This window comes from Callorhinchus milii, unplaced genomic scaffold (assembly GCF_018977255.1).
Source record: "Callorhinchus milii isolate IMCB2004 unplaced genomic scaffold, IMCB_Cmil_1.0 Scaffold12, whole genome shotgun sequence".
NCBI classification, from domain to species: Eukaryota; Metazoa; Chordata; class Chondrichthyes; order Chimaeriformes; family Callorhinchidae; genus Callorhinchus; species Callorhinchus milii.
Window position 1 is genome coordinate 7,487,982 of NW_024704753.1, and position 16,404 is coordinate 7,504,385.

Here is a 16,404-nt window from a genome sequence, read left to right on the forward strand (position 1 = left end):
GTTGTCTGTTTGTATTGTGTTATTATTGGGTCAGACAGTGAGACAACAGTAGCTTGCAGTCAGTCAGAGAGTAGAGAGCGAATGTGATTCAAATGTTACAGGACAGCCTGAAGGTCAAGACTGACAGAATGACAAGCTGTCACCAAGAAGAAACTAACTAGCTTGTGTCCTAGGTTCCAGTACACTGAAATGGTCTTGCTAGCTGATCAATGTCAATGCAGAGAGTAACAAAGGTTTGTCTACACAAAATGTATGCACATATTATCTTTAACCCTTACAGCACATTTAAAAGTGCTTCAGCTAAGCATTCTTAAAAAATGTTTTTCTTTATGTTGTCCCTTGCATACTTTTTGTGGTGGAGGGGTAGGATGAGAAGTAATGGAAAATGTTGTTACATGCAGAACTGCACCATGAAGCGCAAAGATTATTGTTCAAGGGTCAGTAAATACTGACTAAGGTGCTGTTTTAAAAGGTAATTCTCATAGCTAATTGTAGATCACCTCATGCGATATTTGTGTCATACTCTTCTCAGACAAACGATGTGCATAATACATCTACCTCTTTATTTAAATTTGTACAAATATTAGGTAACACTCGTTGTAACGTTGGGTTTGGTTTTTCGTCAGTGTTACTTTAAACATGACAAAACGAGAATTCAATTAATTATTAACATTTCTCATTTCGTACAATTAAACCAAACTGCAACTGCGCACATCCAGATGTATTAATTTAACATAATATTCCCATGAGAGATCCACTAATATACGAAAAAGCTGTGTAGCGATGGTCTGATTAATTGTATATTTTTGACAAAAGCCATTGGAAATATTATTATTTCTGACATGGCCCGAGATAGGAGACTGTGAGGAGAGTGAAGCTGACAGAGCTGGTGCTAACCACTGTGACAAAGACTTGAAAAGCAACCAACGTGACATCTTTCCTATCACGCTGCCGAAAATGTCATCTTTGTGAACGACAGTGAGAAAATGGTTTGCCGAAATTTTGAAAGGTAGAGTCGAAAGACGCTCATCATGTCAGATGTAATATAGTCCGCAGCTGTTTGAGAAAGGAAATCCTAGTGGCCATGACGGGTTTCAGTTGGCAGGCCCTCCAAGACATCGGAACCACTCCAAAAATGGCTACAGTTGACCTGTGGATTGTACTACTCTTGTGGTCAAACGCTAGGCGCCCAACACTAGCCCAACTGCAAAATTACAAGCAATTAATAATTCTGCTTTCATTTTAAAATAAGTGCTTAGATTTTAATAATTATAACAGCCAGAGTAAAATACAGAAATTAATATAGATTTCATGAAATGCCAAATCCTTTTACTTTTCTTCTCAGCTTACAGCTTACCCCTATTTAATGTGGTATGAAAATATCAGCCTTGCACTGTCTTAAGAGAGAAATCCTAGGCTAGCCTATGTGTTAGCCGTACGGTGGCTATAAATATAATTTCACGTTCTTTACTGAAATATTCATTTCAAACCCTGTTTCTGGTACCCGAACGGTGTATAAATATATAATGGTGGAAGCAAGAGACCTGGGTTCGATTCCCAGCAGGGCGAAACTTTGGGCAAGTTTCCTCACTCCACACCTGTTAATAATGCCTCAAGAAAAAAAACAATAATAATTTAGTCACTCAATCCACGATTGTTTGTGGGATGCTGCTGTGCGCAATTGGCTGCCGCGTTTTGCCCACAACTACACAGTCAATTCACTTCACAGTATATTCTGTGAAGCGCTTTGAGACGTCTCGAAGACGTGAAAAGTGCTGTATCAAATGCAAGGATTATTATTATAAAGCGAATATGTTTAGAAGGGTTTCCATTGCAAATTCAGATTCAGATTATATTCACATGTGCTCCAGACACAGTATTGTGTTTCCAATGTGCAAGAGACTTTTTTTAAGAATACCTTGTCATTAATACCTGAGTAAGGATTTAATGGTCCTCAGCAGATTATATCATAAAAACTTGAGCTTTGAAAACAAGTTTAATTCAATGAATTAAAACCCACAGGACTTGCTGTTGTACCCACACTGCCTCAATCACAAGATACTTCACAAGGCACTTTTAATAGCAGAGACCTGTTTTCAGGGCCGTAAGAACCGTCACACCTAACATAATTATTTTGGATTTATTTAGGCAAATAGGTCTGTACATCATTTAAATATATTTTTCTGTTAACACATGAATTAAATTAATACTGCATTCTGAAAGCAAGCTTGTTACAACAATCCTTCCTAGTGTAAATGCAGAAAAAAGAACTTGCTAACTAAGCTGCAGAGTAGAATTTCATTTGGGAAAGTTTGCCGCATTAGCAGCTTTCTATCTTATTGGTCCCTGCAGCACGACAGTATAGATTGTAATTTCTGAGCCTAAGGTCACAATCGATGCTTCAAAATAAAGAGAAATAAAGATGACCAATTAACCCCTGACAGGAGTTTTATTATAGCTTCTGTAATCCCTTATCATGCCTTTGTGTTACCAAACAGTCTGGTGCTGAGGATTTGCACAGCTTAGAGTGTACACTGAAGGAGGCCTAGGGAAAAGGACTGTTTATTCTATTCACAGTCTCCTCACACTACAGAAAGGGAGACTGAGCTAGTGAAGACTGGGTCGTGAAATACAAATCCCTTTGCTTTTGACTGAACAAGCTGGTAATGTTGTTTGTCTGTGCTGTTGCTTCATTTTGTGAAAGGATTAGGTCGGCCTCTTTGCCTCTTATTATGGATTATTGCCTGGTGTAAATATTCAGGGACTATCCATATTGTTAAGCTTGAAGTTGTGAAATAATAAGGAAATGCTTACTTGTGCGGGACTGAATTTGTACTTCTCGTTCTCCTTTATAAAACGCACTTCATCTAAAACTTAAGCCATATGGGAAATAGCCTGGGAAAACCATCCTTCTTGTAATTTTAATGGTATGTTGCAAGCTTCCTAAGTAGAAGAGGTCAAAAAGTGGCACTAAGTGTTTAACAGGAAGAGATTTGGAATTGTATAGTGAAGAACTGATCTGAAAAACTTTCAGCTTGTTATCTTTCAAGCCCACAAATAAGAAGCATAGGGTGAAAAGCAGGTATTTTTCACTTTCACCTTTTAGCTGCACAAACACTCTTTTTAACTGAACGAAGATGAGATACAGAATCTCATTGGATGCAGGTTAAACATACGCGTAAAGCTGCTAGTTTATATGCACCAGTACAGCTCTATTAAGCTGAATATTATTGTGGTTTCAGAAGGCTGTAACATGGTGGCAGTTTAAGAGGAAACACTGGGATGGGATAGGCATCCACAGGGGGAGCTGATGGTTTTGTGTTAGCACCGTTTCACATCAGAGAATGCTCTTTCAATAGCCAGAAAACAATGAGTTACTTCACAGGCTAAATTCACTCTTAAGTTTCCATGATTTCACCTTGCTTCCAAAACGACCACACATCGCTTTCACACTGCCAGAAGAACCAAATATAAAACACAAATATAAATTCGCTTGTTGCTGAACAGCATTGTGTCCCTGTCATCATAAGCATAGTTTGGTACCATTTGTAGAAATTCTGCAAGAGCCCCACATATCCAGCCACAGAAATAGCCACAGAGAATATTGAGCATTCAGTAATTATTTACAATGTACCAATCTGTTTGTAAATGTGGTTCTTTGTTGCCCAGGCCTGATGGAATAGGAACTGTGACAGTGGAAGAAAAGGAACGTTTTGAGGAAATCAAGGAGAGACTACGCTTACTCCTTGAGAATCAGATCACTCATTTTAGGTAAGTTTAGATGGTGGCTCAAGCTAGATATACATTGCTCAATGCGGGTAATATGGAGCCATTTGATTTAGCTGGGAATAAATGCAGACCTCAGAATGTCTCCCTCAGAATCAGCCAGTTTGATCTAGTCATCCAGCTTTGTATGTCTTTCAGAATGGCAACAGTTACCCACTATCCCGCAACAGTTACAAGCTTACCTTTAGATCTAACTCTTTAACCACACTTCTGGTTATCTTTTCCTCCACCCATACACATCTCTCAGATTCCCCACCACCACCACCACAGAATGGTGTGTACCTAGGGGTTATTAGAAGATACTAATCTGATCAGGAGGCTTCAATGTTGGCAATAAAGGTCAAGTGATTTCTGTCAAAAACCTGAACTTTCAGGAGGTTAATACCCTGAGATCACTCTCATGTCTCTGCTATATTCGAAGATACGTACTATGCAGCTAAAAGGGGTAAGTTTTGTTCTGGGTTTTATATTTTTCTGAGAGGTGAGCTTTATGTTCATTGTGGAGCTAGCTGCTCCCTGTAGCTGCCAAGGTTTCTTGCAATTATGTAGATCTTTTAGTTCCAACTGAGTACAATAAGAGTGTTTGAGAAATTGTAAGTGGCTGACCCTTTGGATGCCACATGCCATTATGGGGTGAAAAATGTAACATGTGGTCACAGCACATTACATATTTCACCTCTTTGTTACAGACTCCCCAGAAAGATCTTGGTATCATTTCAAACATTTATAGGTAACTGTGTACTTTTAGGAACAGAGGAATTTTAAACTTGTTAGTATTTCATAGATGTCATCCTAACTCAGTTGGTAGCAATCTTACCTCTGAGTCAGAAGGTTGTGAGGTCATGTCCCAGGCGAATACTTTGAACTCACATAGTCTGGCTGACACTCCAATGTAGTGGTACAGATGCGCTGCTATTGTTGGAGGTGCCATCTTTAAGATGTGACATTAAACCAAGATTGTTTAGATGGAGGTTAAAGAGAAGGGAATTTCTCCTGGTGATCTGGCCACAAATCCCCCGGATAAAATTGGTCATTCACTTCATCACTGTTTGTGGGGCATTGTGGTTTGCAAATTATCTGTCGCATTTGCCTACAAATATGCAGTCACCACATTTTATACAGTGAAATGCTGTGAGACATCCTACGGACGTGAAAGGTGCTATATCAAATGCAAGGATTATTATTAATAATAATGATGTATTGTTGCAAGAAGCTGAACAAGTAAATAAAGAATCTGTTTTTGTTACCACAGGAAGTGATCCAAAAGCACTTCCTGCGCCAAGCTGGGATGAAGATGGGCAAAACAGCATCCACCTTATGTCTAAAAAATACTCGGGAATCAGCACTGCAAACACTGACACCAGCAGCTTCACCAGTCAGACTTGACTGTGATATCTTCCTTCAGATTCCTTCATTTGACCATTGGCTTATGCGCTATTCTGTGCTGTTTCCCCCTAACTGACAGGTATATGCCTCTGGGAACCACTTTTTTTTCCCAGCTGCCTGACTGTGCTTCCCTTCTCTCAACCCAGTGATTGATGTCATATGGAATAGCTGATAGTTTTTAAGACATACTGAACCTGCATAACATTTTTATTACAGCTCAGGCGCCATTTTACTACTCAGTTATTATGATGCATTTCAATTGCCCATCACCTTGCTCAAGTACGTTAGCTCATGAGGAGCGTTAGGCGATTAAATAATGTAATATATAAATGCCCTTTCTCTTCATTCATGGCAATAAGGTTCACTTCTCCTTCAAATTTTAAGTGAATGCAAGAAGTTAACTATTCATGCACTTTGCTGTTGCTGCCATGGGTAGCCTGAACTTCACAGGAGCACTGTAAGATAAACTAAGCTGTGTTGCTGCTTAAATAGGTATTAACACCCAGCTTAAAGAGATGCAATAATAGATACAAAGGCAGACCCCACATGCTTTCTTTATAATCCTTGCATTTGGTTTAGCGCCTTATCACGTTGTCGAGACCTTGGGATCTTCAATGTCTACCTAAACAAGCAGATGGGACATTAGTGTAACGTCTCATCTGACAATGCAGCGCACCCCAGCACTATATACAGGGAGATATAATAAAAGCAAGAATTCTAAGAGTAGCAGATCAAATTTGTACAAGTTTGTGCAGTTACATTTCACTCTAATATTAGAAACTGGGCGGATTCCAGAGTACCAGCAGCTACTGATTCTGTAATACGCTGCAACAGATTCACATGTTATGAGCAATTTTTATTACTATTCTTGCCATTTCTTTTGTTGAAAAAGTAACTAACAAAATCAATTTTGCTGACAGATATTGCTTTCCTTTTGGACGTCCTGAGGGTGCACTAAAGGCAACCTTGTCCCTCTTGGAAAGGGTGAGTGGTTAACATTTTGCTGAGTAAAGTTCAAAGATCAGCAGCATTGTATGGTTATTGGATTCTGCAATTGCTATTGTGTTATTCAAAGTCTTATTTTCCACAAATATAAAATGTATGTGCTGTATATCACAGAAAAGCCTCAGAATTTTTGAAAAAGATATGGGAGACATAGGTTACAATAGAAAAATGCTTGGATCAGGAACTAAAACAGTATTAGAATGATGGGAGCAAGAAGATTAAGAGAATAGCCTATTTTCCTACACTCTTATATGGGATTAAAATGTAGAGTCAAAGATATTGCATAGCATTGCTAGGTGGCCAGTTAGTGCATAACTACTATCAAATTGCGAAATGGAAGTCCAGTCAAGGTATGAGGACTGGAATTAGAAATCGTCCCTCCCAATTGAAAAATATATATTTGCAGTGAGATCTTTATGAAGTATTATCACTATATTTGCCTCCAACTTGTACATGTGTAGTTTGGTAGTTGTGGATTGCTTCCAATGGTCGCTACTTGTCAGACAGGCTCTTCCTCCTCCTCTTCAAATAACACTTATTTGATGACGTGCCCACATTATATGAAATAGAATGAATCAGGAAAAAGTATATTTTATTTGGGATGTTGTGACATGTTATGCTTCTGCTAGATGGGACTAATTGAAGATGAAGTAGCTATGGCCATCATTGGCTGGTGGATATCAATAGTCATGTTAAAAATTACCTACAGATATAAACATTGCGTGACAAATTAACACATGAGCTGCAGAGCTGCTGTTGCATAATGTGGATGTGGCATCCACTATCTCCTTTGAATGATCACTTACCCCATGGTATATGTCCATTTACCTAATTGAAAAAAAAATGGTAAATGAGATTAAGTAATGAAGCAATGTCTGCATCTCCACAACTTTCGCAAATCATGAATTTGTTATAACAACTAATGTCAGCAACTTAATTTTCAAACCTATATATGCAATCCCTGTACTTGGTATGCACGGATTATATAACTGTTTAACAAATATGGATACATGTGAGTAAGAATTCTTCTCTTGTTGCACTGGATATTCTATGTTCAACTCAGGCAATCCCACAGGGCACCTATTCCAAATGCCCTCTCTCCCTGAGGCTCCTAATGTGGGTTGGGAATGCAGAATCTCAATGGGCTTGCTTATTTTAGGACTACTTAATAATAATAATAATCCTTGCATTTGATATAGCGCTTTTTCACGTCTTCTAGACATCTCAAAGCGCTTCACAGAATAGACTGTAAAGTGAATTGACCGTATATTTGTGGGCGAAACACGGCAGCCAATTGTGTACAGCAGTGTCCCACAAACAGTCATGGATTGAAGTGACAATTTTTTTTTGAAGGATTCTTATCAGGTGTGTGGAGTAAGGAAACTTGCCCAAGGTTTCACCCTGGTGAGAATCGATTAAATTGTGTAACAGAGGGTGCTGCAGTTTACGGACTGAGACCTTGCTAGTTTATAAATTATTCTGTATTCATGTTTTAAAAATAAATTTTAGATGCTAGCCTAAAGATAATTTTAAAAGTGAAGGCTCTAAGTTTAAAAAATCTCTATTAAATCCAAATCATTCTGCACGGGATGGAGAGAAATAATTCTCCAGAAGTTGGGGGTGTGGGAGGAGAGGTCGGTCCCAAGCCTGTTGTTAAGGAACATGTTGTTAAGGACACAAAACAACTGCATTTACTATCCTTGTGATAATTATCACATCACATTTTGCATCCCCTCCATTTTTACAACGTGAGTGTGGGGATAGAGGCAATTTAATTATAACCACTATGTTATACAACAGCTGAATTGTTCACTGCTACGAGCACAAAAAAAACAATTGGACACCCTACAAGGATACCTGCACTTGATTCCCACTCTTAACTGACAGCCGCACTCCAGCTGCCCTTAGGGGACAAATTGCCAGTCTCAGCTCGTGCGAGTACAAGCTAGGCAGGATGGCGCCCTTCCCACATTGCTCAAGTGTACCTTCTGGCAGCTGTGCCAAATAGAGTCATTGATAGCATGTGTGGAAATGTCTGTAGGCTGGGCTGTCCCAACCAACTGGGATGGATAGCATAAATTCAGTTTGGGGGGATAGGGAGAAACTGCAGAGATAAAGTATAAAATATGACAAGTCATCACCAGTAATGTGATTTTCACAACATTAAGAACTTGCTACTTTAAGATGTTGCAGATTTGCACATTTTCTAAAGTAGCAGCAAAGAACTGGGCAGTGGCTAGATAGTCGAGTGAACTGATTCCTTAATTCACTTACTCATGGCACTCATGGAAATGGCATTGCTGTTTGGTTGCGGGGTGGAGAAAAGGAAGAATTAAGTTACTGAATTAAGTTTCTGCTTACATTATTATAATACAACCAGATAATTTGTGTGATTCAATGCATTATCTTAGTGTACAGCAGTAAAATAAGTATTCTTTTGATAAAATGATATTCAATTAGGAATGATACATGCAGAAAAATGACACGCTACCAATTTTCGTGGTTATAAAGGTGTTGATGAAGGACATAGTAACTCCGGTTCCTCAAGAAGAGGTCAAAATTGTCATTCGCAAATGTCTGGAGAAAGCTGCTCTTGTGAATTATACTCGTCTTTCTGAATATGCCAAAATTGAAGGTAAGTACAAGAATGTTTTCTTATAAATGCACTTCAGCAAATTAATCTCTTGGAGATGGATGTTTTTGTTAAAAAAAATTGGTTTATAAATAATTCTGTATTCATATGCTTTTAGGCCTTCAAGTTCTAAAAGTATTGTGTAGTAATGTGATTGAATTTGAGATCTTCGTGGTGATTCACTACTGCTAAAATATTGTCCTGTGACTTTATCAATGCTGTTGACTTTCAAGCTTAGTCCCGGGCTGAAACATTTGTAGGGATGGTTTAAGTTTTCCTTTGCTGTAAGTAAACAAATGTCCTTAGAGTGATCTAAGAACTGGAACCATAACTGGAACTATAAAATGGCATTGTTGTTGATGGCAGGTAATGGAGACCTTTTGTGTTAATGAACGTTTTTTGTTTGGGAAATAATGATATATTGAGAGCAGTGTTTCAACTTGCAATGAACATAGGTTCCAGATGTAATACCTGTACGATGTGAATCACCGCAAGTAATGTGACTTTTAACAATCCAGTAGTCTTGATTGAGATATGTGAAGAAAATGTTATTATCGTATCCAAAATCCATAGTACATCACCACTTGAATCAAAATCATTGGAATGCTCCTGCATTTAAACAATATTTACACATCATCATTTGCAGTTATCAAAAGAAAGTGAAGGTTTTTCTCTATTGCCATCAGAGTTTAAATGGTTTCCAGGACACTGTTGTATAAATGTTGAGCTTCCATGTCCTGCAAAGGGTTAGAAGAAAGACTCCCTGTGTTACACTTACTGCTACTTGGCGTGATGGCTTCAATTCTAGGATGGTCGGAAGGACATATGTTCATGGCTTGATGGTATCCTCTACTGGAGTGCCAGCGATTGACATCACAGAGAACTGCAATGAGAATTTGATTCCTGTTTCCCCTCTCCCTCATTCCAACTCCATAGATTCCTGATTTCAGCCATGCTCCTGTGGGGCGGTAATGAGAAGAGACCAGGCACCTACTCCACCACTTGCCCACACTTCTTCACAGATCAACCATGCAAGGCAGGCATGACGAATAGTCTGGAGAGACCAAACAAGGGGGCGAGAGACAAAATAGAAACATAGGTAGAACAAAAACACGTAGAATCACTTAAACAGTTTCTAATTCAAACCTGTCTAATATCTATACCACAATGATCTACCAAAGCCTCTGTTTAAGACAGATTGTCAATGTTCTGAGTATTCAAAGATTTTTAACCTTCTGTTTGACAGGTTTTTCTGAATGCTTACACTGTTGATGTGAAGATTGGGAATTTGTAACTTTTTTTCTTCTTTTAAAGCAAGATAAGATAGTGGCATTTGATCATTGCTGACTGTGCTCTTTACAGACTAATGTACTTTTGATTGATTGATTCACAACTGCCTCTTGAATAATCGACAATGCTTATAGTTATTTTTAAAGTTGAGCAGAATGATCTCCTCACCCCGATGTGTAAACCATACAGGCCCACTGCTTGTACTGATCATTCACTAGTTGCATATGTGTTAAAATGAGTAACATGTCTTCATTGTTAGTGAACAGACATGACATATCAGTACCAGTCGTAAACCACAGCGTGTCTTGCAGTGAAGTTCTTTTTAAGAATAATTTGTCAAGCAATCCGCAGGCAACTACCATTCTACCTTGTTGGAAATACCTCTTGTCCAATGGGATGCTGTGTGGACAACTAGTCTGTTGTCTAAATATTTTGGCAGACAATAGTGTTCTTCCTTTTTTCTGGGCTTTCCCTTCATGAACATTGTGGACTGGATTCATGGGGTCAGAATTGTTTGGAAACAAATAAAGCAAAGGTTACAGGTTAAGAATTGGGCAATAACAGGCATTTTGCAGCAGCTTATCGGAAACAGCGGAAGAGCTTAAGATTTTATTTATTTGATATTGAGTTAGGATTTCAAAAGTTTTATTTATTAAAGTCTTGTCAATTATACAAAGCTGTGGATGATGTCCATTAACTAACATCTTTTTATTGTTTGGAAACATTAGATTCTAGCATAGCGGGTAATATCTGCAGTTGACTTTTAGGCAGAGCTGAGTGCAGTTCTAGAAAGTTTGAGCACATGATAAGTATGTGTAAGTAAAAATGCATTCAATTCCAGTGTAGATCCCTTAGTATTTGATTATTCACCTTTTGTTCCTCAATTCTTTCTGGTTCTGTTAATGTACCCTCTTCTGTACTGTGACTTTTAGGTCTGGGAATACTTTGAAGCAAACAAACTCTTTTTTTCCAGCTCCTTGTTCAGAGAAGTAATCCATTCCTCACTACCTGTTCCTTTCTGCTTCTCTCCTCCCTTTTTTTATATTGACCTTGTCACTTTTTTATATTCCTAAAAAAGTGGCTGAAGAATCACCCAGTAGCCAGCATGCAGGGATTGTGGTCTCAGCAAGCCAGCATTCACCAACTGCATGTATCAGGCTTCCTTACATGGGCATAGTCCAGTCTGTGCTTTCATTGAACATCCTCAAACCAGACCTGAAAGGCGAAAGTTTATCAGTGTGTTCCCTTTGCAATTATTTAATTATTGGTAATACAGAGATTTTATGAACAAATCAAATTGATTGCAGCTAACATCCACTGATGTGTATCATTTAGCTTTCAATTAATCGCAATATACTTGATCTGAAGAACCTACTCAAAAGCAGCTCAATAATATAATAATAGTGAACAAACTGTGGAAACAGTTGTGAAAGTGTTGAGGACTGTGCCTATGAAGAAATACCTGAGAGTGGTGTAGATACTAAAAGCATCTGCATTTAGTATCTTGGAGCCTAGATCAACGAAATTCTGTTTTCCTTTTATTCATTATGTTTTGCCATTAACAGATTACAAAAATCTGAAGCGATTTGTCAGAATCATGGTCACAGGTTCTTTTGTGACTCATGGGCATGCTGAATGGTTAAACCTAAATTACCCACAAATTCAAAATACTTTTTTTCCTGCTGTCCTGTATCCCAAATTACACCAGAGCCTTTTTTCCTTTCTGACCTAATATAATTTTCCTCTGATCTATGATCTTTTTCCTTCTGACCTAAGCTTCTTGCATGCCCAAATCCTCTTTTATAGGGAAAAAGAGAGAAATGTATGAGCATCCTGTCTTCTGCTTGGCCTCTCAAGTGATGGATTTAACCATTCGTGAGTACTTACCACCTCCTTTCCGCACTGTCTCTCGCTCTTTCTGTTGACATGACTTAAAGCCAATCGAAACCAGCCCCTGTGATCAACCCCCTCTTGCACTTTACGTCCCTCCTGTCTTCTTTGTCTGTTGCTTCTGTTTGTGATCTCAAGTTGTTTGACTTTCAGCCAGCTGTTTTCGACCTAAACCAGGTTTTTTTTAACATACACTTAGCCCATTGTTTGTGGATAAACTCGAAATATCTGTAAATTTTTTAAGTTACTCTTATTGTCTGTGACTTGAATGCATTTTTACTTTGCTTCTATGTATTCCTGAGTTGTAAAGCACTTGTGACTGGTACACTGTACAAAGCCAGGACCCACATAAGCAAACCAATGGTACATAACTGCCATGAGAAATGGGTTGTTTCTTCACTGTGGACAAAGACATTCTGTTAGATCTGTGTGGATATCTTAACCTTAGTCTGTCGTGTCTGTGACTAATTAAACAAATGTAATCATATACATACATGTTTTCTTTTACATACTTTAACCTTTTTCCAGTTTTAAGCTCCTGATGGACCATCTGCGTTCTCAATATTTTAGGATTCTGTGATATGCTTCTATCTCGAGCTCATTGCTTGCTTTCATCTCCGAATGTGTAATTGCTGACTGTCCATCTCAGTGGTGCACCTGTTGGCCTTTGCTCGGAAGGCTCCTGTAGTAACATTCATTCCCGTTCAGGGTAGTGGGAGGCAATGGGCAAATTCTTTGGAGATCATTGGTGCCACACGACTAGGGTGTAGCTTTTGGTTCACTTGCTCATTAATCCTGCATATTTGTCTTGTTTTTCTCTCTTTCTCTCCTTGTTGCTCTCTCTTTCATATAGAGAATCAAAAGGATCCAGGTGAACTATTGTATTCTACATCTTAATGTAGTAGGACTATATCATCAGATTATTTCCGTCATTTAAAATTACGTTTGAGTAGCCTAGCTCCTTCTGAGGTGCTCTTCAGTTGGCTCAATTAATATTTAATGAGTCTCTGGGGTAGAGACCCTTAAGGAGTTAATTTGTGCTGTCTGTAGATGGCGTGGAACACAATTAGCATTTATCTAGATTCAGAGATACACGTTCAGCAATCTGAATTGCTTTTGCAAGTTGCATCATCTTCAAAGTTTTCATGTGTGGGGGAGTGGAATGCTAATAATGCATATGTATCAATTAAAGTATTTTTAAAGCGCCAAAGTAGCTGTGTCAATTATAGTGACTTTCAATTTGATATCTGAGATTTACTGATGATAACATAAATGTTATAATGGCCACGCATTAAACAAACAAACTGTTACTGTTGAGATCAGTGGAAGCATAAAGTGCATGAACGTTTATAGTTAATGCATCCAACAAATTCATATGTTGCCTCTTAGTATTTAAAAAAAATCCAGTGTTTATGCTGCATGTTTGTTCATTTTAACTCTCTTTATCTGAACAATTGTTGAGAACTATAAACTGAAACTTACCTCTGGAGAGGGTACAACTTGCAGCTTCATTTATTTTAATATAGTTCACCATTGAATGGATTTATAGTGGACAAATCCTGGTGTAGTTACATGTACAATAAAATGACCCACCTATAGTAGAAAAGCAGTTGCAATAGAGTTTTGTTTCAGTTATGTTAAATTATACTGATATTAGTTTTTAAGGATATTGTACAGGGTGTATTATAACATCTGAGCCAAGGAAATTGTTTCCACTTAGTGTGGACTTAGTGTATTGAAATGCCATTTAAAGTAATAAAGTCCTTTTAAGGCCTTTGAATTTTATATTAATGAATTTTATATTAGTTGTATATGATTCTTCATCAGTATCTAAAAATTAGATAGGAAACACACTTTTATATCATGGAATTAGCGAGATCTCATCTGCCTGTTCAGGTGGGTGTTAAAGATCCTATGACCTTCGAAAAGAGTAAGGGAGCTTCTCCTGGTGTCCTGGCCAACAATCCCCCAAATAAAAAAATTGGGCAATCACTTCATGGCTGTTTGTGGGACATTGCTGTGTGCATTTTGCCTGCCATGTTCACCTACAAATACATAGATCCTACACTTCACAGTAAATTCCTGCGAAGTCCTTTGAGATTCAGGATGCTTTCAGGATTATTATTTAGTTACAGACTTCCTGCACATAGTTAAAAGCGCTCTAACCTTCCGGATTCAATAGCTTTATAATTATGACAACCCGTCCCTGCCCCCATGCTTCTCTCGTGTGGTTCAACAACAACCACAAAATTACATTTGTAAAGCACCTTTCATGACTTCCAAAGAGTGGGGGCAAAGAGGTTGAAAGCCCGGCCACCGATGGTAGGGCACATCGGGCGGGAGACCTGGAGCAGGCCGGAGGCTGCTGAGTGGAGGGAGCGGACTGGTTGATAGGGGATCAGCAGGTCAGAGATGTAGTAGGGGGCAAAGCCGTGGAGGGCCTTGAAAGTGAGGACGAGGATTTGTTTCTTCTTTGGGTGGGGTATTAATAAGGCCTTCATCATTGTGGAATTTTCACCAAGAAACACGCAGTAACTACACTTAACAATAAAAATCCTGTGAAGTGCTTTGAGACATTTCAATGACTCTATCAAATGCAACGATTATTATCATTATATTAATTTCACTAGTATTTGTGAGTGCTTTTGACAACCTGCTCTTGAGAGATTATGTTTGTAACACTACAAACAGGACTTGAGATCAGTGTGGATACTGAAATAAACCCATAAACTGTTCTGCATAACATAGGGCTAGCATGAAAGAGGATCTTTAAAAATATTGTCTGCATGAATCGTTTTGTAAAAATAAAGCAAAATTTTACAAAATTTAACTGAGCAATGGAAAACATGTTTTTGGAATAATGTACTAGTCAGATTCCATTAATTCCTTCAGTATCTGAGTCTGGCTGGGACCTGGGAGAATTCATATTTGATTTGTTTTTTACACACCTGAAATATTTGCTGATTCCACAACATTGTTCTGTTATACTGCCATATAAAAACTTGAGTTCAATTCATCAGATACCCATCCAGCACTGTGAATGCACTTTGGGATATCTTCCTGACATGAAAGTTGCAATATAAATGTAAAATCTATTGTATTGAATCCATGATAGTGCATTAGTATAGGCTCATATTCTGATTGCCAAGCTATACAAACAACAGTGGCATTTGTTGTTGATTTTAATATGATGTTATATATGCTTTATACATCAGGGTTCACTGTCTGACAGTCTCAGGAGTGATGTTTTCACTCCTTAAATTACCCATCCAATTGAAACTTCATTATAATCCAATTCAGTGGAAGAAATATGATATTCCCTACTTAGAGGTTTTGAACATGCAGACTACTATTAGAATCCATTTATAACCCCTATGGGCACTTTTCTGTTTCCTCAGAGGCTCAGATGTTATGTTACAATGATCAACAATAAGGCGAGGGATCTTCCACCTTGGTCTTATTTCACAATGCATGTGAATTACTGTATCTCTAAAATGTGTTAAATCAGGTATTTTGTTAAAAACACACTCAGATTCTTGGACAGTACAGTGATAGTTACATAGGAGCATACTTTACACAACCTTTGTATTGATATGAGAACTCGTTACCTTCAATGACACCAGCTGGGTGGTTTGCAAATCATGGGCCAATTAGAAAAAATGCATTGTGTCTCTTGGAATAAAATTCCTGACTTTTAGATACCTTAATATCACAGTAAAATACAACAACGACAAATAGAATTGATATACTGCCTTTTGAGAGGATGTCCAAAATACATTGGATATTCTCATACGTCTTCTCAGCATTGACAGCTTCATGTCTTATGTCACAACTTTAGTGCTCATCTTTTTTCCTGCATTATTGAGCACTTTATAAACATACTCAGCATTTGATAATTTATGATATAAGTTGATATGATTTTAATCTCCGATGTATCCTCAGCCAGCTACGTATTGATCTCTTAGTTAAAGCAATCCGTCAAATAACATTTGATGAACTTTTCAAATAATGAAACTCATTTAGAAAGCCATACAATGCATTTTAATGAGTCTCAATTTTAGTATTTGGATTTCATTAAATCCCCAATATATCACACCAATGATACTTTTCTGCTACTTAAAGCAATTAAATATGGATAATAAATCTAAATGCATTTATTCTTCAAGATACTTCAAGCAAATTTAGTTGCTGGAAGCTTTATTTAAAAAAAAAAATTTTTTAATATTTTTTATGTCGATGACCTTCCGAACTGTCTTGATCAGAGAACTTTAATTGAGTCATAAACACTCCAATACACATCCATCAGGACACTGAACAAAGAAGAGGCAGAAGAGAAAAGAGGCAGGAGTTTCTCCCAGTGTCTTGGCCAACAATACCCCAGAGAGAAAAAACTTGTGATTCACTTCAGGGCTGTC

At 37.9% G+C, this 16,404-nt stretch overlaps 1 protein-coding gene across 17 annotated transcripts in view; it reads left to right on the forward strand.

Moving 5' to 3' along the window:
* Positions 1–16,404, forward strand: part of cadpsa (Ca2+-dependent activator protein for secretion a) — a 229,556-nt gene that overhangs the window by 153,881 nt on the left and 59,271 nt on the right. For 6 of the 17 annotated variants that reach the window (XM_007895168.2, XM_007895169.2, XM_042339419.1 and 3 more), the window contains 5 exons: positions 3,670–3,771; positions 6,093–6,156; positions 8,689–8,812; positions 11,906–11,974; positions 12,843–12,860. In XM_007895168.2, coding sequence (XP_007893359.1) covers positions 3,670–3,771; positions 6,093–6,156; positions 8,689–8,812; positions 11,906–11,974; positions 12,843–12,860 — 377 coding nt within the window. The remainder of the gene's footprint in view (positions 1–3,669; positions 3,772–6,092; positions 6,157–8,688; positions 8,813–11,905; positions 11,975–12,842; positions 12,861–16,404) is intronic. The other 11 variants (XM_042339416.1, XM_042339421.1, XM_042339418.1 and 8 more) reach the window with 3 other exon arrangements.